This window comes from Anarrhichthys ocellatus, unplaced genomic scaffold, assembly GCF_004355925.1.
Source record: "Anarrhichthys ocellatus isolate YVR2014 unplaced genomic scaffold, GSC_Weel_1.0 scaffold22, whole genome shotgun sequence".
Taxonomy (NCBI): domain Eukaryota; kingdom Metazoa; phylum Chordata; class Actinopteri; order Perciformes; family Anarhichadidae; genus Anarrhichthys; species Anarrhichthys ocellatus.
The window spans coordinates 4,216,807-4,240,388 of NW_022280052.1; the positions used below are offsets into that span (position 1 = coordinate 4,216,807).

General features: G+C 41.7%; 3 protein-coding genes across 8 annotated transcripts in view; all 3 read left to right on the top strand.

The window, feature by feature from the left end:
- mast3b (microtubule associated serine/threonine kinase 3b) overlaps nt 1-4,442 on the top strand; it is a 29,623-nt gene extending 25,181 nt beyond the window's left edge. For 3 of the 4 annotated variants that reach the window (XM_031859391.1, XM_031859392.1, XM_031859393.1), the window contains 2 exons: nt 56-240; nt 364-4,442. In XM_031859391.1, coding sequence (XP_031715251.1) covers nt 56-240; nt 364-1,457 — 1,279 coding nt within the window. In that variant the 3' untranslated portion in view covers nt 1,458-4,442. The remainder of the gene's footprint in view (nt 1-55; nt 241-363) is intronic. The other variant, XM_031859394.1, reaches the window with a different exon arrangement.
- A 73-nt stretch (nt 4,443-4,515) lies between these two features.
- On the top strand, nt 4,516-6,966 carry ndufa7 (NADH:ubiquinone oxidoreductase subunit A7). Its single transcript, XM_031859400.1, has 4 exons — nt 4,516-4,824; nt 5,050-5,099; nt 5,848-5,985; nt 6,761-6,966. Exons 1-4 carry the CDS (start codon nt 4,774-4,776, stop codon nt 6,846-6,848), a joined length of 327 nt encoding a protein of 108 aa, XP_031715260.1. The 5' UTR covers nt 4,516-4,773; the 3' UTR covers nt 6,849-6,966.
- Nucleotides 6,967-7,053: 87 nt separating this feature from the next.
- The window catches only part of LOC116390104 (low-density lipoprotein receptor-related protein 8-like), a 20,161-nt gene continuing 3,632 nt past the window's right edge, over nt 7,054-23,582 (top strand). The window contains exons 1-13 of one of the 3 annotated variants that reach the window (XM_031859396.1): nt 7,054-7,724; nt 8,052-8,178; nt 9,075-9,218; nt 14,334-14,717; nt 17,709-17,828; nt 17,927-18,052; nt 19,667-19,838; nt 20,692-20,907; nt 21,028-21,146; nt 21,391-21,530; nt 22,424-22,565; nt 22,793-22,921; nt 23,354-23,487. In XM_031859396.1, coding sequence (XP_031715256.1) covers nt 8,118-8,178; nt 9,075-9,218; nt 14,334-14,717; nt 17,709-17,828; nt 17,927-18,052; nt 19,667-19,838; nt 20,692-20,907; nt 21,028-21,146; nt 21,391-21,530; nt 22,424-22,565; nt 22,793-22,921; nt 23,354-23,487 — 1,887 coding nt within the window. In that variant the 5' untranslated portion in view covers nt 7,054-7,724; nt 8,052-8,117. Of the gene's footprint in view, nt 7,725-7,919; nt 8,179-9,074; nt 9,219-14,333; nt 14,718-17,708; nt 17,829-17,926; nt 18,053-19,666; nt 19,839-20,691; nt 20,908-21,027; nt 21,147-21,390; nt 21,531-22,423; nt 22,566-22,792; nt 22,922-23,353; nt 23,488-23,582 lie in introns of those variants that run through there. The other 2 variants (XM_031859395.1, XM_031859397.1) reach the window with 2 other exon arrangements.

Sequence of the window (23,582 nt, forward strand, 5' to 3'; positions counted from 1 at the left end):
GAGCTCACTGAACTACACAATAGCACATATGTGACTGCTGTTCTTCTACCTCCAGGCGACGAAGCATCTTGAAGAAGCTGTCCAAGCAGAGCACAGTGATGCACAGCAGTCGCAGCTTCAACTCAGGCCTCCACCACTCCGTTTCCTCCAGCGAGAGTCTTCCGGGCTCCCCGACACACAGCCTCTCCCCCGGCCCTTCCACACCCTGCCGAAGTCCCGCACCCGACCATCAGGTTTTTGGTGAGCTCGGTGTTGCCTCAGAATTATCCATGATAAAATGAAATGGTTCTTTTGGTTTACGGCTCGAGGTTTCTGCAACTTGTGAAGTACAATGTTTAAAACGGTTTTACCTCTGCTTTCCAGACAATAACTCTCCTCAGAGCACGTCTCCTTGCTCCAGCTCTCCCAGTTCCCCCGCTGCACACATCCGGCCCAGCTCTCTCCACGGCTTAGGCTCCAAACTCAGCACGCAGCGCTACACCAAGGTGGGTCGCCGCAAGTCAACCAGCAACATCCCCCCCTCGCCCCTGGCCTGCAACTCATCCTCCACCCAGCCTCTTTCTCCACAGCGCTCCCCCTCTCCGCTGTCAGGCTTTGCCAAAACCTTTCACGGCTACCACGGCAAAACCCTGTCCCCACCTACCATCGTTAGACACATTGTCCGGCCCCGCAGTGCCGAGCCACCTCGGTCTCCTCTTCTTAAGAGGGTACAGTCAGCTGAGAAGCTGTCTGGTGTGTATCATGCCGATAAGAAGTCGTACACCCCTCGCCGGCACACGCTGGAAGTGCCGTTTTATTGTGAGGGGGACCTGCTGGGTGACTGTGAGGCAGAGGGTTCCTGTGGAGGCTCGTACATCGGGGCCGATCTCGGTAGGCTGGGCGGATACATCGGTAGCCAGAGGCTGAGGGACTCTGGGATTGAACGATCGGAGCAGCTGGTCGTGATGCGAAAGCTCAACCTATCAGAGCGGCGAGACTCCTTTAAGAAACAGGAGGCGGTGCAGGAGGTGAGCTTTGACGAGCCGGAGGAGAAAACCAGCACCACGGTTACAGTGACGCCCACAGCTCCAGGAGCCCATACACAAAATCAGCAGCAGCAGCAGCAGCAGCACAGGACAGAGTGGATGGTCACCCGACCCCAAACCAGCGTGGAGGTGGAGCTGGAAGTGCCGGTGGTGAGGAGGATCACACTGGTGCCCCAGATTGCCGTGCAGGGCTCAACGGAGAGTGAGCAGGATGAGTGGGAGCCGTGTTCAGATGGAGAGGAAACCAACGAAACGGCACAGCTGCAGGTAGGCATCACTTCCTCTCAACCGCAGCAGGCAGGACTTCCTCTTGGTGACCACAGCTGCAAGCAGGCAGCAGAAACCGCCTCCACTGGTCCTCAGGTTGGACCATCGACGGAGAAGACGGAGTGCAGAGAGGGAACGCCACAAAAAGGGCATCTGAGAAAGTGACAACTCACCACTGCACTCGTTTCAACGGCTCATATCTTTTCTTTCAAGTCTCTCAGAATCTGTAAACTCATTTACAAACTCTGGCTGAGAAAAGTAGGAGAAGATTTTACTTGAATTTTTTACTTGTAAATATGTGCCTCGATGCATTGCAGAGGTTCTGGTCTTATTTATTACATTTGTCAACTACGATGAGTTAGTAACGGGGCAAGAGGGAAGTTCTCATTGGTCGAATAGCCACGGCTCAGCATTTTTCTAACCATAAAATGTGGTTTTATGTCTTTTGACTGGATAGTTTTTTTGTATAAATGTCTATTTTTTGAATAAATTGTTGCAGTACAGATTAGTTTGACAAAAGCTGGGCGTAATTGTTGCAGGACCAAAAGGTACAAGGTTTTTTTTTTTTTTCAGTGTCAGTTCAGATCTGAACAGTACAGCTTCCAATGATGTAATACTGCTATTATATTCATCTCCATGACCTTTGGTTCACACTGAAAGCAACATGGTTGATTCTAGTCATTTTCTTATCTATTGTCAGCAGTTGTGTCTAAAATATACATTAAGCTTTTTCTTTTCTTTTTTGCGGCTTTGCTTTGTCACTAGATCTCTAGAAGAAACCGTCAATGCAACCAAGACACTAACTATCGTTCATGAAAGAATCACATCGGAAAGAAGCAGCACTGTATTATGATTGTCTGATGGGAGACAGATGGAGAAAAAAAACATAGTTGAGTTATCTGTGTTTCTAATAATTCATTCACGTGTTGATCATGTTCCTTGCAGTGTGAATTCATGGTCACAGTTTTTCTGGTCAGTGCGGGGTAATATTTCACACCGAAGGTACAATCTGTTATGGAGACGAGCTGAAGCTGACTCAAAAAGGGCATTATGTGCCATGATATCAGTGCAGTGTCCTCAAAGCCATGTCTTTGAAGGCGGAAGTGTCACTTCAAATTCGTACGCTCAACTCAACATGAAGACATTTCTAAATGTATTTTTTTCTGCAATCTTAACATCCCTTGAAAAATGAAGTTGAGGATGAAGTCCTGGATGTTACAGATCATGACACTCTGCTTTGTTGCTACTCGATATTAACTTAGTATGATGCCATATCATAGAGGTATCTCAAATTTAGTTATTTTTAAGTTGTTTTTTTTTTTTTATATTCCTGCCCACATTTTGACATCTGTAATCACAGATTCAGCATGGCTCTACATGTCTCCCTGTAATAACGTGTTCTACTCAAAGCATGCAATTTGCAGGAAAAACATTGAGCAGCCAAATCGAAGTCTACGTCGTCTTCAGAGGCTGGAGGGAAATATCTTTTTGTTCAAAACATTTTGGTATTTATAGTTTGGTTTATTTTTTTCCTATATTAAGACGTTTTGTACCTGGAAAAGTGTTGAATCATTGTGTATTCTTTTCCTGAAACGGTAGTTTTTGTCTTTGTTTTTTTCACATGAGCATGTAAGAGACACCATGCCCACAAGACCTGTTCCTACTTAATGTACTGTGTGGTGATGTTTACATCAAGGGGCAACGTGCACTAATGTATTTTGTAAGTGAATGTTAAAGGTAAATTGAAAATGGCAGAGGGAAACCCTTACATTGAATCCAAACCCAGGGCTTCTTTGAACAAATGTTTTATGTCTTTGTATCGTACAAATATTGATGTATATTTTGATAACACGGATGTGTGTAATTCTGATGTGTTGAAGGACACAATATGCACAATGACAATTTCAGGCACCGGGAGTTTTGGAAGTCTGACTTGAGGGAATAAGCTGTTGGTATTTTGGATGTACTTCCCAAATTTGAGGTTTATTGTCTTCTTTGTCGGTGGCTGTTGCTGGATTTTGTACCAATTTTCTCCTTCTAAATCATCGGACTTGTTGATGAGTTACTTAAGTCCCTCTTTCTCCTTAAATCTCATGACGACCTTTTACAGGATGCTTTCGTCGTCAGTGAACCGCACGGAGAGATTATGTTGCTGAATGGCTCCATTATTTTTGCAGTCTGACAGAATGGTTTACAACAAACAAACATGCTATGTACTGTACAAACATTTTATATGCCGTGGCTGTATATGATGACGCTACCGTCTTTGATGCCATGAATGAAAACAACATTCATAGAAATCAAAGCTGTTTTTGTTGTTTTGAAAATGTTCAGAAAGAGTAATTTAGCAACAAGCTGAGAAGCATTAAGTGTTTTTACATGCACTTAAGTAACTAGTTTTTGAAAATACATGTTTTCCTTGGTGTTACGTAAAGGGAGAGTAAACGAGGGTGACAACTAGAGTTCTGCTGGGATTTCTTTCCATGTGTGCTCTTGTAATGTTTTTTTCACATGTGCACATTTGCATGAAAAATACGTCATACAGGGAAAGTAATGCTGCAGAAAACAAATCGTTACTCTAGAGGTATGTTTGTGTAAATACAATAATAGGTTACAAGTCAGACAAACTAAAACTGCTCAGTAAGGGATAACCTGTACTCTAAAATGTACTGTGGAAAGGCTCCATAGCTAAAGAATGCACCATAACACATAAAATACGCCAGTCGTACTTCCAAAATGATTAGGGAAAACACTTTGCAGTGCATGTATACCCGGATTTCTCCAAATAACCTGGTTTCTTATGTGAATGTAAATGTTGTCGATGCTTGATGGATCCCTTCTGGTTGAAAGCGTCTTATTACTGTAACCACACCCAACAGTGACGTGACAGTTGTAGGCTGCAAGCTTAAAACAAGAACAGCCACTGGATAGCATAGATTCTCAGCTGGTGTTAAACTTGCTCTTAAAGAACAAACTGGCAGGTCAAACTGTTGTATATGTGCATGTGTTCTCGTGTCGACTCCTCTGTTCAGTGCATGCTGCATGAGACGAGCACACATCTGTAATACTTGATTGCATGGTATACCGGCGTTGCAGCCCTGTACTGTGTTTTCTTGTGCAACAAATAAAATTTGTACTTCTCATCCTTAATCTGGCTCCACTGGTGTTTTATGTACTTCATCATTGTTCACCACATGGGAGAGCTTTTATTTTGTAGGAGTACAAGGAAGACATGCTGAGACCGAGTTGACAAAATACAAAAATGGGACATAGCCCCATGCCCATAAATATGATTTAATTTAATTTCAAACAAGTTGCATTTCACAAATAATAATCATAAAGCTGCTGCGCTTTCTGTGATTCTATTGGACACGGTTTGTGATGCTGAAGTTCTTCTTTTAAACCGCCAGGTGTCGCTAACGTGCCGAGAGCCGTTGTTTCACACCACAGAAGAAGTCCAGTGTCCTTCACAACAGCAAACATGGCGACTGCCACCAAAATCATCCAGAGACTCCGAAATTTGTTATCAGGGGTGAGCGACACAACCACAGACAAACTTCATATGTATGGTGAACGATATAGTAGATTATCATTGGGTTATTTCTCACAAAAAATAAATTCTGAACTGAAGTGAGTTGCTAATTCTAGCTAACGTTAGCTTTTAAGAGCTAGCCAGGTTGGATGACAGCTAACGTTACGTGTGATTAAAGAAGATTATTAACTAGCCTGTTTGTTTTTATACCGTTTGTTTTTTTAGCACAACTTGCAAGGCAAACTGCAGCTGAGATATGAGGAGATTGCAAAGAGGTAAGACTTCCACTCGCGTTAACGTCACCCTGTGAAACCATTAAGACAGCTGGATTAATTGAGCTTCTCCACAGTGCTGTTACACACTAAACTGGAGACAGTTTTAATGTTTCTTGGGTTGTACCCAGTTAATAGTGGTATTCATGTTTAGTGGCATGATGACGTAGTTTTTGTAGAGCAGAAACTGGCTCACCTACCTCGACACAGGTGAACTATCAGCAGCTCATCAGGGGTTGTGTTCAATGACACTTGTCAAGCTCTCACTTAAACATACTTAACTGTGCTTTCAGCACATGGTTTGACACCTCTTTTTTTTCTGCTAACCAATGTGAGGCCCCCCCATGAATTTTTTTTTAACTGAAATTAATCACATTTTTGCTCTAGTTAAGGTATTTATGTGCCTTGAAATGTAGCTCTCAGCTCCTGCCTGACTGCACTGTTCCAGGCAATCTAATTAAGTGTTTCTGACTATGTTGCAAAGCTTTAAAGTTTACACCTATTGTTAGTGCTTTGGCATCCAGTAAACCCTCATAATCATGAATCTGTTATTTAAACTGACCATCCTCCATCCCCCTCTCGATATTCTATAATTTCACCACTACCTGAAATAACATGCCCCCACAAATGCAATAAACGCAAGTGATAAATTGAGGGCCTGACAAAGAGAGAAAGAACTGGCGCTGCTAAAACTTTGCACTAAAATCCATCTTATCACTTGTACATTTTGATTGAAATGTGTTTTCTATAGGACACAGCCAGCACCCAAGCTGCCAGTGGGCCCGAGCCACAAGTATGCCAGCAACTACTACTACAGCAGAGATGGACGCAGAGAGTCTGTACCTGCCACAGTCATCATGTCTTCTCAGAAAGCTCTCACAGCTGGCAGGTAAATGATTCAGTCAGTGGGTTTTCATGTACAGTGATTATTTGATTATCACCAGAGAAGGAAGTTTTCTGATTATTACAAAATATCGGACATCTTACTGTAGCTTGATTAAGGTGTAAAGAGAACCTGATGAACAGGGCTGGGAAACGTACAAACAAAAGTGACCTTATTTCTGTTTACAAGCAGAAAGATTATATGGTCACAGAATGGAGGAAAACTTGTTTTATCTATGCTGCAATGTGCACCTACAGCTCCTCATTTAAATAACCAGTGACGTATGTGAAATCATCAACTGTAGGAAACCCAAAATATCCAAATATATATTTAGACCAACCTTTAACTTGCTGACAGTGATTCACTCTCTCTGTTAGAAGTCTTGGTCAATTCTCTTTGCTGGAGCTTCATCGTGAACAAACAGCACAGGAAGTGTTGAGTTTGCACTATAGCACACTAAAAAGAGATGAATATTGTTCTGACATGGAGAATAATTATGGCAGTAATGTAAGTAAGATTTGTATCATATAGATTTGGTCAAATTGTTAATGCAGCTACGAATATGTGGAGTAACCAATTTTAAACCATCTGACACCTGCCAAAGATGCTCCAATGCTTGAATGTATTGATCTGATATCCGCTAATGTGCCTTGCTGCTTCAGTGTGAAGTCAATTTAACAACTGGATTACACACATTCACCCTCTGTTAAGTGAAATATTGTATTAGTAGTCAATGTTTCAGTACCGTTGTAATTGTTTTGACCCCTCTGATGTCTTCTAGTCAAGTTGCTGAAGTCCCAAAGCTTCCAGTGACCCCGGGTCCCGTATATGAAGAGCTCCCACTCTCCACGGACCAGCCATACCTCTGAGCAGCAGGATTAACTCCGTCAACAACCTAATCTCTCCATCCGAACCTGCTGTGGAGGCCTGACCACTGCGTGTGTTGGTTGTACAATAGAAAATGTGAATAAAATGTTTAAGATTTCAGTGCTTATTGTGGTCATACTGTATTTTGAACTGAACAAATATGAAATAGATTTTGAATCATCAGTGACAACTATGTGAATAGATTAGCTGCAATTTAAAATAGTTTAATAAAGACTGTGTGGGAGGTGAGTCTAATAGCAGGGAGGACTATGTAACCCATTACATGAAATACAAAATCAGGAGGTCTCATGCATCGGTCTGATAATTGAATTGCCTTGTATTTGACATTAAGTATCTTTGACATTTAAAACTATCAGGTTTGAGAATTGAATGATGAACCCGCCAGAGGGTCCATTAAAGGGAATGCTTGTTATTTTAAAGTGTTTTGGTTGTCTGTGAGTGTGACCCTGGGTTATGTCCCATGTAACTGAAATAACACTTAAATATATATATTTAGAAAATAGATTTCTGAGTAAGTATTTATCAGTGAGGTTGCAGTCGGTACACATTGGGTTTACAATCCTACTTTTAGTTTAACGACCCGCTAATATCCAATGGGTGTTTTTGTTTGTCCCAAATGCCTAAAAGTAAAGTTTGAGACACTATAATCTTCAAACTACAGACTTTAGTACAGCTGCAAGGTAAGATTTAAGCATCAACACACCTGCCCAGATTATTTAAATTTATCTTCTCAACAGGTGAGAGCATGTTCAGACTTTAGTTTAATCAGCTAACGCGATTGGAAGCAGCTGTGATGGGTGCAGACATTTATACACACTGATAAGTGACTACAGTTACCTAACAATACACGCTATAAGGTGAAACAGGAGTTTTAGATCCAGACGTTGTGTATTTATATGCTATAATATTTGGTAACAGAAAACGTTTTTCAAGGCCATGCTGGCCCACTCGGCTGCATTCCAGTGAACACTAAAAGACGTTTAGGAAATTAAACGTAATTCTTAACTAATTAAAACACTATCCAAGTTATTTTAAAAAGGTGAACTACGAGGCAAAATATTCGACGTCAACGAAACAAATAACATAAATGAATAAAATAAATGACAAGTGAACGGCAGAGGCGATATTAATATATTTTAAACTTCCTCGACCGTTACCGTAACAACTTCTCATTCAACCTACAGACAACTCTTGCGTCATAATTCCGCGCCGCGTGCGAGCGAGCGATACAACTGTGGAGGACATCGAGCATGGGGCGCCTTGGAGGTTTACTGCTTCTGCTCACGCCTTTGAGCTGGTGTCATATTTGGGGTAAGATGCTGAAGTTGCTTGTGGTTGTGCGGCATTAAAGAGCTGCTTTTAAGTGTTATTAGTACTTTAAATGGAGGGACGTACTGAGTGGGAGTTCACAGTCGAGCAGACCTGTCAGTTTGAATGAGGTCCGTTTACCATGCAAACACAGTCGACTCGGAAACTAGGAGAACATTACAAGTGCTTTCCGTGTTTCTTAACAAATATACGTTACAGGAAGCCTGTCTGAACCCTCTCTCTTTTATTTCTGTGAAATATATGTGCGAAATTTGCGAATAAAAGGAGAAAGATTAAAAAAGAAGGGGGTTATTCTGAATATCTGTTGCGGATGTTAACTGACTCCTTTGCAGTGCATTGTTACATATCTGCATTTTCAGGTGTATATGGGTATGCTATATAATATATACATAATACTTGCATATCTAAAGTAAATAAGAATAATTACAGACATTTGTAAGTGAAGCTGTGTCAGTGTAGCTCTGTAAACTCAATGAGGATAAGTTGGAGCATAAGCTCTGAGATAGATTATTGGAATCACATTTTGAGCAGGTTATTTATCCAGTTTCAGAAAATGTGATGTAATTCAAGTGACGAAAATAAGCTTTATTTTGATAATTTATTAAATAACTTCAGAATTACCTTTTTACAGGCTTTATGTCACCACATGACCTATATCATAATGTATGATCATTGGATAATCACGTCTTTTTGTTCTTTGGCATATGATATTTTTTTTGTTTGTGTCTTGACAACATTATAATGTTTTTGTTTTTTTTCATAAAATACAGCATACAAGACGTATCCTTTTGTCTGTTATGGAATTGTTATATTGTCCTTTTGTGATGCCTTTGACTGTCTGACTCTCAGCACGGTAACAGTAAATCGTCTGTTTTTAGGAGTCTCAGGTGCTGCAGCTCGTTCACCTTTCGCCTGCCACCAGCAGCAGGTGTTCAGGTGCATCGATGGCTCGTGCATCCCGAGACCGAGTGTGTGTGACGGTTATGCAGACTGTGAGGACGGCTCAGATGAACATCGCTGTGGTGAGAACATTGTTGACAACATGTTCCAATCCACAACCGCACACAATACACACACATAAGTAGCATAAACCAAACCCCCCCCCCCCCCCCAAAAATGGCACTTCTTGATAGTTGTGTAGTAATTTGAGACAAGGAAAGGCAGATTCATTCAAGAAGAGCAAGGCAGTATAAAAATACGTACACGGTATCTCTGTAAGATTTATAGAGTAAAATAAAACAAGAGCTAAGATTTCCTTAAATATAACGTTGAACAGTAGAATGGATGTATATGAATGGATAGTTAAAAATGTGATTTGATAAAAAAGAAGTCGCACACAGAAAGGTGTTAAGCATTGATTTAAAATATCTGAGAGTTGGAGCAAACCAAAAAAGTTTTCTGGTAGTTTGTTCAAGATACATGGGGCATAAATACAGAATCCTGCTTCTCCATGCAAACGCCTCAACATCTAACTGATGCATTAACACAAGGGATTTTCTAACTAGCACTTCCCTTCTTCCTTTGAGAGAGAGGCTGATAAACAGATGGATGATTGTTTTGACAATGGTAAAGGTAAAAAGACAGACATCAAAACAAATGACAATAGGTAACAGAAGTATGGTTACCTTGCACCGTCATAAGGATTCACTGTACTTTGAATTTATACACTTTTCCTAAAACACACACACACACACACACACACACACTGACATGTCCACACTGGCTGGTGACCTGTTGATCAAAGGTGATTATCTGCTCTATCAGTGGCTTCACCAACACAAAGGTTCACACAATCACCATCTCTAACTACTGTGTAGCCCTTTTACCTACACGTCTTATTCAACATGCAGTATATGGTCTAATGCAGTATGAGCTGATTATAACCGACTCTCGTCTGTGTGGGCAAAAATACCGTTGCATATTTCTGTCTAATAATCCTGATGAAGTAATTACAGACTTTGAAATTGAATTCCGGAGGGATTTGGTGTTGCGCATGAACCACAAGCTGTGTAACGTTAGGAAAGAAAAAAGTCTGCAGGAGAAAGTGAACAAACATAAACACTGTTGATGTGAGGAATGCCAGCAGGTATGAATATTAGCAGTGTTGCTTGAGACGTGAGACCTGAAAGTCGCTGGTTTGAATGGCAGCCAGGAAAATGTAGGAAGGGAACAGGATTTACTTTGTCCCACTCAGAAGTGCAGCAGATTGTGGTTTTACTGGGATGCAGTGAGAAAAGAGCAAATGTATGATTGCAAGAGGAAATGATCTGTTGTCGATCACAGAGCAATGCAAGTTCATTCAGATTTTGGTTCATTTTTGGTAATATTGTAAACGGTCTGCAGAACTGCATCATGACAATATTGACTTTTTTATAAAATCACTGCTCCAATGTGATTTGCTGAATTATTCATAAAACACATTTCTGACTGCTTTTTCCGTTGATACTCTTGAAAATGTACTATTGTAAAATATACAGTATATATATTGTAAGAGCCATTTTGTTGTTTTTGTACAACCTCCCACCACATGGGGGCGTAGTGCCGGTGTGATCCTGGCCACAGGTAATATAATCAGTGGGGTCATTGGACACATGAGCAAGGATTGCAATAAACGCATATCTTGCAAAGATTGCAACCAAAGTCATCCCAGCATTCTTCACATTGAGAAAAAGGAAAGAAGCAAAGGCGAAGATCAGCCAAAGGAACTGTCGGTGAGTGGCACAGCTGTCTCTACTTGTGGTCATACAGGGGCCGGGGGCAGTAACGGCATCCTTTCAATCTTACCTGTCAATGTTAAGTGTACAAAGGGAAACAAAATCGTACAAACTTATGCATGTCTGGATCCAGGAAGTACTGACACTTTCTGTTCTGAAAGTCTAATGGAAAGGCTGAACATCAAAGGAAGAAAAATGAAGATTAATCTACGTACAATGGGTCACAGTACTACTGTTCGAAGTTGTATTGTCAAAGGGTTGGAAATCTCTGAATTTGCTTACAAGCAGTTTTTGGAGCTTCCTAGTATGTTCACTCAGAAGGAAATGCCCGTGTCGACAAACAATATCGTTCCTGAAGAAGAATTGTCTAAGTGGACTTACCTGAAAGACGTACATATTCCCCGTATTAACGCTGATGTTGGTTTGTTGATTGGCACAAACGCCTCAAAGTTAATGGAACCGTGGGAAGTGATCAACAGCCGAGGAGAGGGACCATATGCAGTAAGAACTCTACTGGGCTGGGTGATTAATGGACCTCTTCATGGAAACAGTGCAAAGCAGTGTAAGAGTAGCTACCCTGCTGTTACTGTTAATCGGATTGGTGTTGACAAATTGGAAGAACTGTTGATAAGACAGTACAATCAGGATTTCAGTGAAACTCTCTCTAATGACAGATGTCAATAGAAGGAAGAAAGTTCATGGAAATAATGAAAGGTTCAGTACAACTTAAAGATGGCCACTACAATATTAAGTTGCCTTTCAAGACACCCCATGTAAACATGCCAAACAACTTTTCTGTTGCTAAACAGCGTGTCAGTTCACTGAAAATGAGACTTCTGAAGGGTGAATGTTACCACAAAGAATATCCAAACTTCCTTACTGATGATAATCAAAACAGATTTCCAGCAGAAGTAATTGACACGGTCACAAGAAGTTATGTGGATGATCTTTTGAAAAGTTTGCCTTCGAAAGAAGATGCTACTATAATGGTCAAGAACCTCACAGCTATCTGCAAATTGGGAGGTTTCAATCTCACCGAGTGGATCAGCAACAGTCGTGAGGTGTTATTGGTAATTCCAGAAGAACATAGATCCAAGACCTTCAAGGAGTTGGATCTTGACAGAGACAAATTGCCAGTTGAACGGGCTCTTGGACTACAATGGTGCATCGAGACGGACACCTTCAAGTTCAAATTTAACATCCGAGAACAACCACACACAAGACGTGGGATGTTATCTGTGATCAGTTCCGTCTATGATCTTTTGGGTTTCTTAGCCCCCTTTACAATCCCAGCTAAGATGATTTTGCAGGACCTGTGTCGGTTGAAATGTGGTTAGGATGATCCAGTACCCCAATTCTTTCAACAGAAATGGAAAAAATGGTTGGAAAATCTTGAAAGAGTGGAAAGTTTCATGGTCCACATATGCTTCAAACCGAAAGACTTTGGATACACAGCATCTGCTCAAGTGCATCACTTCTCTGATGCCAGTGAAGGTGCGTATGGAACTGTTGCATACGGCAGGTTGCAAAACAACAAGAACAAAGTACATGTTGCTTTCATGCTTGGCAAAGCCAGGGTGTCTCCACTAAAACAAGTGCCTATCCCTCGCTTGGAACTAACAGCCGCTGCTCTTGCTGTTAAAGTGGACAAAAAGCTACAATCAGAGCTACAGCTTCCTTTGGAGAAGTCACGATTCTGGACTGACAGTACATCAGTACTAAAATACATCAAAAATGAAGACAAAAGGTTCCAAACATTCGTTGCAAACAAAATATCAACCATTAGAAAGGCATTACACACTTCACAGTGGAGATACATTCCTACAGCACAAAATCCAGCAGGGGACTGAAAATTGAACATTTGGTTCAAAAGAGATGGATTGAAAGTCCAAAGTTTCTGTGGAAACCAGAGGATGAGTGGCCAGCGCACGTCTTGGATTTGGACATTGCTGAGGACCCGGAAGTTAAGAGGAACTTCACAGTAAATGCAATTGTCACTGAATATGATTCAAGTCCCACGCATCAACTGATTACTCACCTTTCCAATTGGAAAAAACTGAAAGTTGCAGTAGGTTGGATTCTCATGCTGAAGATGAATTTGCTGACTTTAAGTAAGAAAGGGAAGCAGCCGATTACTGCAAGAAAGGCAAAGATGGAACGAGGAAAAAATATTTTTTTTACCTGGAAATATCGTCGTCGTTGATTCAACAGCGCCTCGTGGATCCTGGATACTTGGAAAGATACTACAGACATTTCCTGACAGGAAAGGACTAGTGCGTTCTGTTTTTCTGCAAACCAAGACCAGCATAATTGAAAGACCAGTGACAAAGATTTGTCTGCTTTGTGAAGCGACTGGCATGTAAGAATAATGGTGAAAACCCACAACCATGTTTTCAAGACATGGAAATATAATTTATCGATTGGACATTTTTATGAAATTGACTGTTTAAAATAGTACATTTTTTGTTTCTAATGTAATGGCTCCTTACGTAAAGCGTATAAATAATTGTTTTGTCTACTGCCAGAACCAATTGGGGGCCGGTGTGTAAGAGCCATTTTGTTTTTGTTTTTGTACAACCGCCCACCACATGGGGGTGTAGTGCCGGTGTGATCCTGGCCACAGGTAATATAATCAGTGGGGTCATTGGACACAGGTTGTTGCTAATAGGTAGAAGCAAACAGTTTTTGACCGTGAAGATTTAACGAATGCAAATGTTATGATTTATTAATTTTATGGAGAAAATGGATAACTGAAGAGAAAGTGGTGAACTCTGATTTTGTGAGAAATAAAATGCCTATATTCAAAACTGGACTTTGTTCTGACGCGTGCCATAAATAACAAACATTACAGCAACCGTAGTGACTTTTTTATTGGGGTGTGTGTGTGTGTGTGTGTGTGTGTGTGTGTGTGTGTGTGTGTGTGTGTGTGTGTGTGTGTGTGTGTGTGTGTGTGTGTGTGTGAGAGAGAGAGAGAGAGAGAGAGACACACAACTTCATATACCATGAAAGAGCATTTTTCTTAATATTGCTCACATTAAACCAAGCTGAAGATCTGGATGGTTGTGATCTTTCTTATTGCTTATGAACTCATGCGATGGACCCATTAGACGGCTGGTTGTGATGAAAACATGTATTGTGATTCATTAGCCTTCCCATATACATTCGCCCTCACCAAACTTATTTTCATATTATTTTATTATCTTTTCCTCAACGTAGTTCTCTCTGGAGTCGCACATTTAATTTGGTTGCTCTCTTGAGTTGCTCCGAGACTGCTATTGGAGATGTATTACAAACTGAAACACTCAACGGAAATTAGAAGTGGGATGCCCTGATGTTTCTGGTAATGCTAGTGGTCTGAATGAACATTTCACTGACTCAATACTTTATTATTGACGTAACTTGTGACTCTCTCTCTCTTCACAGGTCACTTGTCGTGTAAGAAAGATGAATTTGCCTGCCGCAGCAGACTGTGTATAGCTCCACATTTGCGTTGTAATGGCGTGGACGACTGTGGCGACTGGAGCGACGAGGCTTCCTGCCAGAACTGCACCGCCCCGGACTCCTCCTTCTCCTGCGGGCCGTCTGACATCTGCCTGCCCAGAAACCAGCTGTGCGATGGGCGAACAGACTGCAGAGACGGCCGGGACGAGGCTCGACAGTTGTGCCGTTTGTCCCGACCGCGCCCGCAGACCTCTCGTGCATGCACGCCGTCTGAGTTTCAGTGTGGAGATGGGCAGTGCATCCGCCAGAGCTGGAGGTGTGACCTCTCACCAGACTGCTCTGATGGCAGCGACGAGGACAACTGTGGTGAGTGGCACGGCTTCACTTCTCATCCTTGAATTCGCAAAACAAAAGAAAATCAGTATCATAGTGCACGATACAAAAGTATGTAGACAATCTTGTCCAAATACGTTTTTTGTACTTTGGGTCTGAGGCTGTTTCTACACGGTTTGGGCTATTAGTCCCAATAAGGGAAATGTTAATAGTACTGCATACAAACAAATTGGTGAAGGCCCTTTCTTGTTCCATCGTCACAATGCCACAGTGCACAAAGCCATAAATAAATGGTTTTCCCAGTTTGGTATGGAGGAACTTTTCTGCTCCTGATCTCAACACAATCCAACAGCTTTCGGATGAACTAGAACACGGACCACACGCCAGGTCTTCATCACCCAACGACAGCGTCCGAGCCAACGTTCGTAATCGTTCAAGTGAAGATAACGGAGCACAATTTCTGACGGTCCCTCCTCAAAGTTATCCATGCTGTTGCCCTCGGTGCGCTTCTGTTGCATGCTGACATACTGATACGTACATACTTCAATGCTGCTGTGGCTGAGAACAAATCGCTGCTGCCAGGTTCCAATGTCTTATGAACGCCTTTCCTTTGTGGTTTTGGAAAGGGATGTTTTAACAAACGCATACTGTAGTCGAGCGCCCACATGTGGTACTTGATTTTACTAATCAGCCAGCAGAGGGCAATGTGGCACCGCTCCATACTGCACCTTGGCTTTTAAAGAAGGGCTTCCAGCATCTTGCGACACAGATCCTCAGGCTGTTAACGTCTATCACGAGGTTATTAACTAATCTGTTTTTTTAGGAAGTGCCACAAAAACGAGATGCGTACATATTTCTGGACTTGTCTTTGGTTGGGAGTTGGGTGGAGAAAACAGTTTTCAGTAATAACAGAGAAAACTCTCGACAGGTCAAGTGATATTACCGAGTTCACAATTGCTAAGTCAAAGAGAACTTTTTGTGTGATCGATGCCGGAGTCGTTGGTTGAAAAACACCACATGGGGAATACATTTGTGTTTTTGTGATGGGGAGCACATGTGTACTACAGCTGAAAGGATTAGTCCATTAGACGATCAACGCAAAAGTGATTGTGATAATGAAATCATCGTTGATCATCTTTGGTGATTTGCTGTTTTACATCATTACAAACTGATTATTTTCAGGTTTAAACTGTTGGTCGTCCAAAGCAAGATATTTTTATTTCTTTGACCTTCAGTAGACAACTAATGAATCCATAAAGTGAAAATATAATCATCACTAGTTGAAGCCCTTATGTGAACAAGTTTGATTGTCACTGTAATAAGTAACTGTATGACAATCTGTACTACAATAATGTAGTGCTGAGAGGCAGTTCAGTGTAATGTACTGTGTAATGTCCCGTTGTTCAGCCCCCTGGTTGAGGTTAGCCTAATTTATTGTTCATCCTTGATCACAAAGCGTACTTGTGGTACTCTTTACATTTTTTCCACTCACAAATCATTTAACAAACAAACAGCAGACACTGTCATCAGGCTGTAAATCTGCTTGTGGTTAAAAACCAAATGTTTGGAAGCTTTTTGTTTTCCACATTTAATAAATATGAAAAGACTTTTCTGTTATGCAATCAGCATTATTTATTTATGCTTAATTGTTTTTTCTCAAATGCAAGTCAACATCTGATGAGGGTGTTTTTGTTGTAATCTGCTGAGCTGTAGGTCAGTATTTTATCATAGTATACTAGTAGTATACTATACATGCACAATATACTAGCATATGGCAATAAAAGAGGGGAATGAAGAATAACCCTTATTTTGTTTCTGTGGGTGTTGTGACTATAGTTTGCATGTTCCATAGTTTATTTGAAGTGTGTCATGCAGTGGGACTTGCACTGGTCTGGTCTTGACTTGGTCTCAACCCCACCAAGTCTTGGTCTTTTCTTGGTCTCGACACACCGTGGTCTTGGTCATGACTTGGTCCTGGTTTAGGTGGTTTTGGCTACAACACTGTGGTAGGTTGTGTGTTTGGTTCCTTTCTGCACTCTGGCCCGAAACTAGACACTTAAGAGAGAAGTGACATTTCTCAAAACGGCTGGATGAATTAACAAATCCTCCATCGCACCATAGTGAGTCAAAAGTTTGCCAAAAGAGAAACTCGCTACGTTAATTATGCAAAGAGGAGGTCCATCCCAGAGGACTGCACAACAACTCGTGAAACCATAAATGCTCGAGGTCATGATATTTGCATAAGAACTCAACAGAATACATGTTTGCACATGAAATTGTATTTGATCTGTGGCATGTAGCAAGCTTGTTCTGGTTTACTGTAAATCAAGACCTGTTCCACCTAAATACACTTTGACTCATTTACAGTGTGAGCTAGTATGGCTGAACAAACATATTAGCCAACATCATTCATTCAACTAGAGACCTCTTTATTGAACAAGCATCAGAGTCCTCAGGAGAGGACTGTTCTTTTGATATGATGTCAAACCATGAACTTCAAAGTGTCCACACTCCTTCATATTCTTCTGTTAAAGTGTTATTTGACACTGGCTTACAGGTTGGGCTGCTTTAATTTTCCACAACAACTCGTGAAACTAACATTTGAATAGTTTAAATGTCAACGCCAAAGTCCTCTTACTTGGATGAACTCCATCTTTTGCCTTCTGCAAGAAACATATTAGATATTTTCTGCATCATGAATCTTAAAAAGAAAAAAGAGGTGTTGCTATAATAATAATTCAAAATGTGTCTTACCAAAACAAAAATGCGGTTGTAGACCCAGACGGTTTATCAACATGTAGATGTCTCCGTTGCTTTTTTTTTTTTTTTTTTGATCTTATTTTTGTTTCATTTAACAATAAATTGTTTTCAACCCACCTGAGAACAATTTGTCATTTGGGAAGCCATGCATGTAACTCAAAACAACGTTCTGTACGTGAGCACGAACAAAACAAATCTTCACATTTCTCATGCTGTCCTTGTATGAATCCACTGATGGTGATGTAATGATTGTTTTTTTTGCAGATCAGAATGAGTGTCTGGTCAATAATGGCGGCTGCTCTCATCGGTGTGTGGACCAGCCGCTGGGTTTCCACTGTGACTGCCCCAACCACATGAAGCTGGTCGGGGACAGCCAGTGTGAGGGTGAGTGGCAGCCTGATGGAGCAGCTTGGTACCAGTTTGAACACATTCCTATGCTGCATCCTTGAAACTCTTTTTCAAATGTCCGGTCTTTCGCCTAGAGGTCGATGCGTGCCTGGAGAGCGACGTCTGCGATCAGCTCTGTGTTCACACGAAAGGCAGCCTCTCCTGTGACTGCAACAAGGACTACCAGATGAACCAGACAACCAGAGAGTGCAAGGCCAAAGGTGAGAAACAAATGATCAGAACATCTGGTAACCTGCCACTGACATAAAAGTTGTTTCCCTTACCACAGAGAGCCTGGGTTAGTAGGATGGAATGAATGGAGGAGGAAAATACAAGTCAGTATCGAGGCAGCATGACTTTTTCTGTATTTTATTGCACTGCTGTCTGAACTGTAACACAGTATGCATCTTTTTCAGAATACACTGACCAGGACACAGAGTGCTGCCTGCACAGGTCACCATGTTATCACAGGACCAACAGATAAGACTATGTGCAGACTACATGACTATTTTTAACAATTTGCCTATCCCAGACTAATTTAAGAAAATCCCTGAATCATATTTGATTGTATCATGGGATGATCTCATGGGATGGGATATGAAAATACAGTGCGTGCACAACAGGAAGCTTGAGCTGGGAAAGAGTCTCTCAAACTGGAATAATCTTATGCTTCTTGTCTGAGATCAGTTGTGATGTCTCCGTCTAGTTTAACAACATAGCATTTTTGCATTGTTGAACCCATTTTCGACAAATGTGCTCCTAATGTTCCTTAAAACACGATGTATTGACTTTAACAATATCCAATTTTATGTTCAAGCCACTGGGGGGCGAACGGGAGAACTTGTTCGGACGCGTGTTCTATGCCACAAACAATTCACTGTCCAGTGCGCTGCGTCTCTTTCGATCTGTTGATCCATTTATTCAGTTGCACATTGACACCATGTCGTTAAATCAGCATTGTCCAAGAACACCACAGGATACTCCACGACAGGATAATGCAACACCTTGACACGCCACGCTGACACATTGGCTGACACGGTCAAAAACTGTAAGCTTCCCGTCCACACACACCTGATTCTCATCACCCGGCACTTGCCTATATGCACTTTAATGTCAATGTGCCACCCCGTGTTCAATGTCAGAACTGCATGTCTAAATTCACCTTGTGTTTCCCTCAAAGATATAAAAAAAAAAAAAAAAAACCACATTATGGCTCCAACACACGATGAACAGAGCACATGGTGTGAAGGGTTGGTTTCCCACTGCTTGGGAGCACAACTATAAATGCTCGAGGTCATGATGTTTGCATAAGAACTCAACAGAATACATGTTTGCACATGAAATTGTATTTGATCTGTGGCATGTAGCAAGCTTGTTCTAGTTTACTGTTAATCAGGACCTGTTCCACCTAAATACACTTTGACTCATTTACAGTGTGAGCTAGTATGGCTGAACAAACATATTAGCCAACATCATTCATTCAACTAGAGACCTCTTTATTGAACAAGCATCAGAGTCATCAGGAGAGGACCATTCTTTTGATATGAAGTCAAAGTGTCCACACTCCTTCATATTCTTCTGTTAAAGTGTTATTTGACACTGGCTTACAGGTTGGGCTGCTTTAATTTTCCACTTTAATTCCATATAGTTTAGCTACTTGTTCCACTTTTTAAAGCCGCTCGCCTCATTGCCACTCGTCAAAGATGTTAGTTTGATACTCGTTTGAAAAAAAGGGAATTTAGTTTATTTCTTGTGTGAAGACACAAGCATCAGCTCAGGACATCTTCAGGCATGACACAAGAACAACTGTGTGTTCTTTCTGTGTGTCCTTCCAGGGGATGGGGCTCAGCTGGTTTTCACCTCTTCTAAAGGAATACGTTGGATAAGCACCACTGGCTCTGAGTACAGGGAACCAGCTCCACATCTATCAGGACCAGGGCCAGTGGCGGCTTTGGCCTCCAACCGAACACTGTACTGGGCTCGGCAAGGACAAGGCTCCGTATACAGGTAACCGAGTGGAGCTGAAGCCACCGAAACACCGCTTTATATTACCGTACAAAGCCAAAGCAATGCTTGAGGTATGTGACAGTTGCAACTCCTGTTAAAAGCACACATCCTTGATGCAAATGAGAATAATCCATCCATCCATTAATTATCCACCACTTATGTGACTATGGACCGCTGTGGCAGCAGATTCCGATTTTTGCAGATTCCGGTTTTCTTTGTAGGAGCTTTAATTGACAGCGAGGCTCCAGAGAAACTTTTTTCACCACCACCCCGAAAAAATAACTTGAGTGTAAACGACCAACAATTCTAAATGTTATCCTCTCACTGATATAATCATCTATGGAGGTTATTTGCTTAAAAACACAATTTAAATGATTAGGAAATAAATGATTGTATTTTTATTGATTTTAAAAACATCTTGTCATTTGTAGTTTTGATTATGTATTATAAGCCCCCATGTCCTTTTCCTACTATTTGGTCATTAACGAAAGCAAACGTGTACATTTTGACCTGATGGTGGTAATAGATGGAAAGTCGAGGGATCACCCAATTCATTAGGCTTCATCCTCTGGGGGACATGAATATCTGTAAACAATGTCTCAATCCATCCAGTAACTTAAATAAATGGATAATAGAAAAAGGTATTTCAGTCTGGATCAAAAGCTGAATAAAAACAAACACCAAGGTTTGTAGTAGTGAGTTGCATTTTGCTCTAAAGTTAATCCGAATGGGAAGAGATGAAGTAACCCATTGAAGTTTGCAGTCATGTATTGTCTTACTCAGTATTTGGATGGATTGCAAACCATGTTTTGTTTTTTATATACATGTTTCTTTCACCCCTGATGTTTTTCAGAGTCTCTGTGGATGGAAAGACGGAGGATTCGGTGTTGATGCTGAAATTTCAAGGTTCAGCGTCGGGCCTGGCTGTGGACTGGATCCACCAGCTCCTCTACTGGACCAGTATGGAGAGCGGTTCTGTTAACGTTGGCCTGCTCGACGGTTCGGCTCAGCGTCTGCTCATCACTGGATTGGACAAGCCTTCTGCGGTGGCTGTGGATCCTCTCCAAGGGTAGGACCCAGATGTTTACTGCTAACAGCATCATCAAGGAGGTTCAGTGTACTGAAATCAGCAGGACTGTTAAACACTTTAGCCTTAGCATTTTGTCATCCGCTGCATCTGTTTCCTCAGGCTACTCTTCTGGGCTCAGTGTGGCAGCTCCCCAAAGATTGAGAGAGCTGGCTTGGACGGTAGGGACAGGATGGCTTTGGTGATTTCCTTATTACGCCAGCCTGTCGCAATCTCTCTGGGTATGTTCTCACATTTCACAGAAAATAATAGTGAGTTTGTTGAACCTTCAGAAGGTGTTGAAATCTATGTAGATTACAAAATACAAAGGAGAAACACCATCAGCTTCCCCTTTTTTTAAAACAGGCACCGTATGTACGGTATGTGTACTGTATGTATGTATGTATGTAGTCAGACGGCTGATTGCCATCACAGTACACTGTTGCTCAATGTTGCCGCTCACAGTGCGATTTTGTTTTTTCCCAGATATGCCTCGTCAGCTGCTGTACTGGGTTGACCATGGAATGAGAAGCATCTCGAGAGTAAATCTAGAGGGCCGTCATCGCAAAACAGTGGTCGAGTCTAACGGTTATCTGGACCGGCCCGTCGGACTGGCTGTGTTTGAGGTAAAAAACAAACGCTTAACAGCCCAATGATGAAACGGAGACTGGTGTACCCATGTCATCCAGGCTTCAGCCTCCCATTAGCTTGAAAGGAGTGTTTCATACTGTAGAGGAAAAGTAACGAAGCATATACAGTGTGATGGGAATCCTGTAACCTTTACAGTATGCAGGACAAATGCAGGAATGGGCTCTACTCGGTTCCTTTATATCTAACCTCTGGAAGTTCTTGAAGGTGCTGCAGGTCGGAAGCTAAACCTCATAGCATTCTCATATCAGACAAGCACTCGCAAATGTTCTTCTCACATTTTTCTTTTTTTATTAAAAACTGGTTTGCTACACACATGGATGTCAAGTGATGAAGACAGAGCCCGAAACAATTGTGCGAGTGTTAATAAAAAAGGACAAATGCAAGAAGAAAATGTCTGCGCGTTTGCCTAATATGCGAGTTCCATAAGCCTTCTCATACAGCAATACCTTCCCAGTCCTGTCTTTGTCATGTAATTGAATTAACTCTTAGAAACAAGCCTCTTTGTTCATGGCACCAAGAAATCAGGCAGAATTCTCAGTTACTAAGTTGCTCTTAGTCCTTGAACAACCCTTTCACAAATAGTTTTCAGTACATACTGACAACATACAGAGAGAACAGACACATGAGGCATAAACACACAGGAAAAAAAGGATGTAAACTTGGCTTCCTCTTTAGCTGATGTTTGGTTTCAAGGAAGGAAATGGATTCAAGATGTTTGTTGGACCTCAAGCATAGACGCATTGCATGTTGTTGAGAAACACTGAATATAAACACAAACCATTGACCACAGAGCAACTTTAGCTCAACCTTCAACTGATAATAAAAGTAATTGATCCAATTTTTGCTCGCTCGGCCCATTCTGCTTCAGGGTTTCGTATATTGGAGTGAAGAAGTGACGCGCTCCATCTGCCGAGCCAGCAAACACAACGGCGGCAACCTCCAAGTACTGCTGTCAAACGTCACCTCGCCGGGTGGTGTGGTCGTCATTCAGCCTGTTCTCCAACCAAAAGGTATGATTAGTGAACGAAATTAAACATTCATGTCTCACACTTTATGGGGATTTAGCTACGGGGTGTTTTTAGTTTAGATTCTGTAAGAAGCTCAGGGATTGATTCAAGTGTATTGAGAAAGATGGACGCTCTGTCTGTGCTGCTGGCCGTTGACCTTAGAGTCCCAGTAATGCTATCTTGCAGTCGTTGATTCCTCTCAACTGAGTATACCTTCGCCTGGTTCTTAGGCCCATCTGAATGCGGGCATCCCGGGACGGTGTGTGAGCACGGCTGTGTTGTGGACCTGCTGACTGAGAGTTTAGAGTTCAGCTGCACGCCTTCCGACGCTACATTTGCTGGAATCCTCTCTCTTATCGGTAAGACACTTTTTATCTCCCTATAAAAAGAGAAAAGCAACGTGACACAAGGGTTGCCACATACAACAGTACAACAGTTGCTATAGCAAGTGTTATTTACATTACAAATCTCTCCTTTGACAAACAGAGCTTAAATACAGTCTTTCTGTTTTTACTTCCTTGGTTTCAAGCTACATGTATAATTACTTACCTAGTTTATCGTGTGATTTGTCTTTCAGTATGTAGAGAAACAAATCGTGTATTATAATGATTATTATTATTTATGTGTTGGATGAAATTCTCTCTATTCAATCATAACAGCCACCTTTTTGTTTTTCCTCTCAGAAGAGGTGAGGGGGGCGATATGCAGACGTCTTTAGATACCCTCTGTCAAGTCTGCAGAGGCTCCAGAGAGTGATTCAGTGTGTGTGTGTGTGTGTGTGTCCATCCCAGTGTTTCTCAGTGTGCTGCTGGTGGGAATGGCTCTGTGGTGGTGGAGAGAGGAGTTCAGGCCGTCCAGGTCTCTCACTGAGCAGAGCATCTCCCTCAAAGAGTCCCAGGACCCGCTCCTCATCCAGGGGCTGCACGTAGGTTCAAACATGCGTTTCATCAACATAAGAGAAGTTTGTACAAACACACACCCACTCATTAAAAAAGCAGACACACGCACCTTCATTCGTCT

Bases quoted from the DNA above. Each gene is read 5' to 3' on its own strand.
- ndufa7 (XM_031859400.1), top strand. From the start codon at position 4,774: ATGGCGACTGCCACCAAAATCATCCAGAGACTCCGAAATTTGTTATCA. The intron at 4,825-5,049 runs GTGAGCGACACA...TTGTTTTTTTAG, and splicing joins TCCGAAATTTGTTATCAGGG to CACAACTTGCAAGGCAAACT. The intron at 5,100-5,847 runs GTAAGACTTCCA...TGTTTTCTATAG, and splicing joins TATGAGGAGATTGCAAAGAG to GACACAGCCAGCACCCAAGC.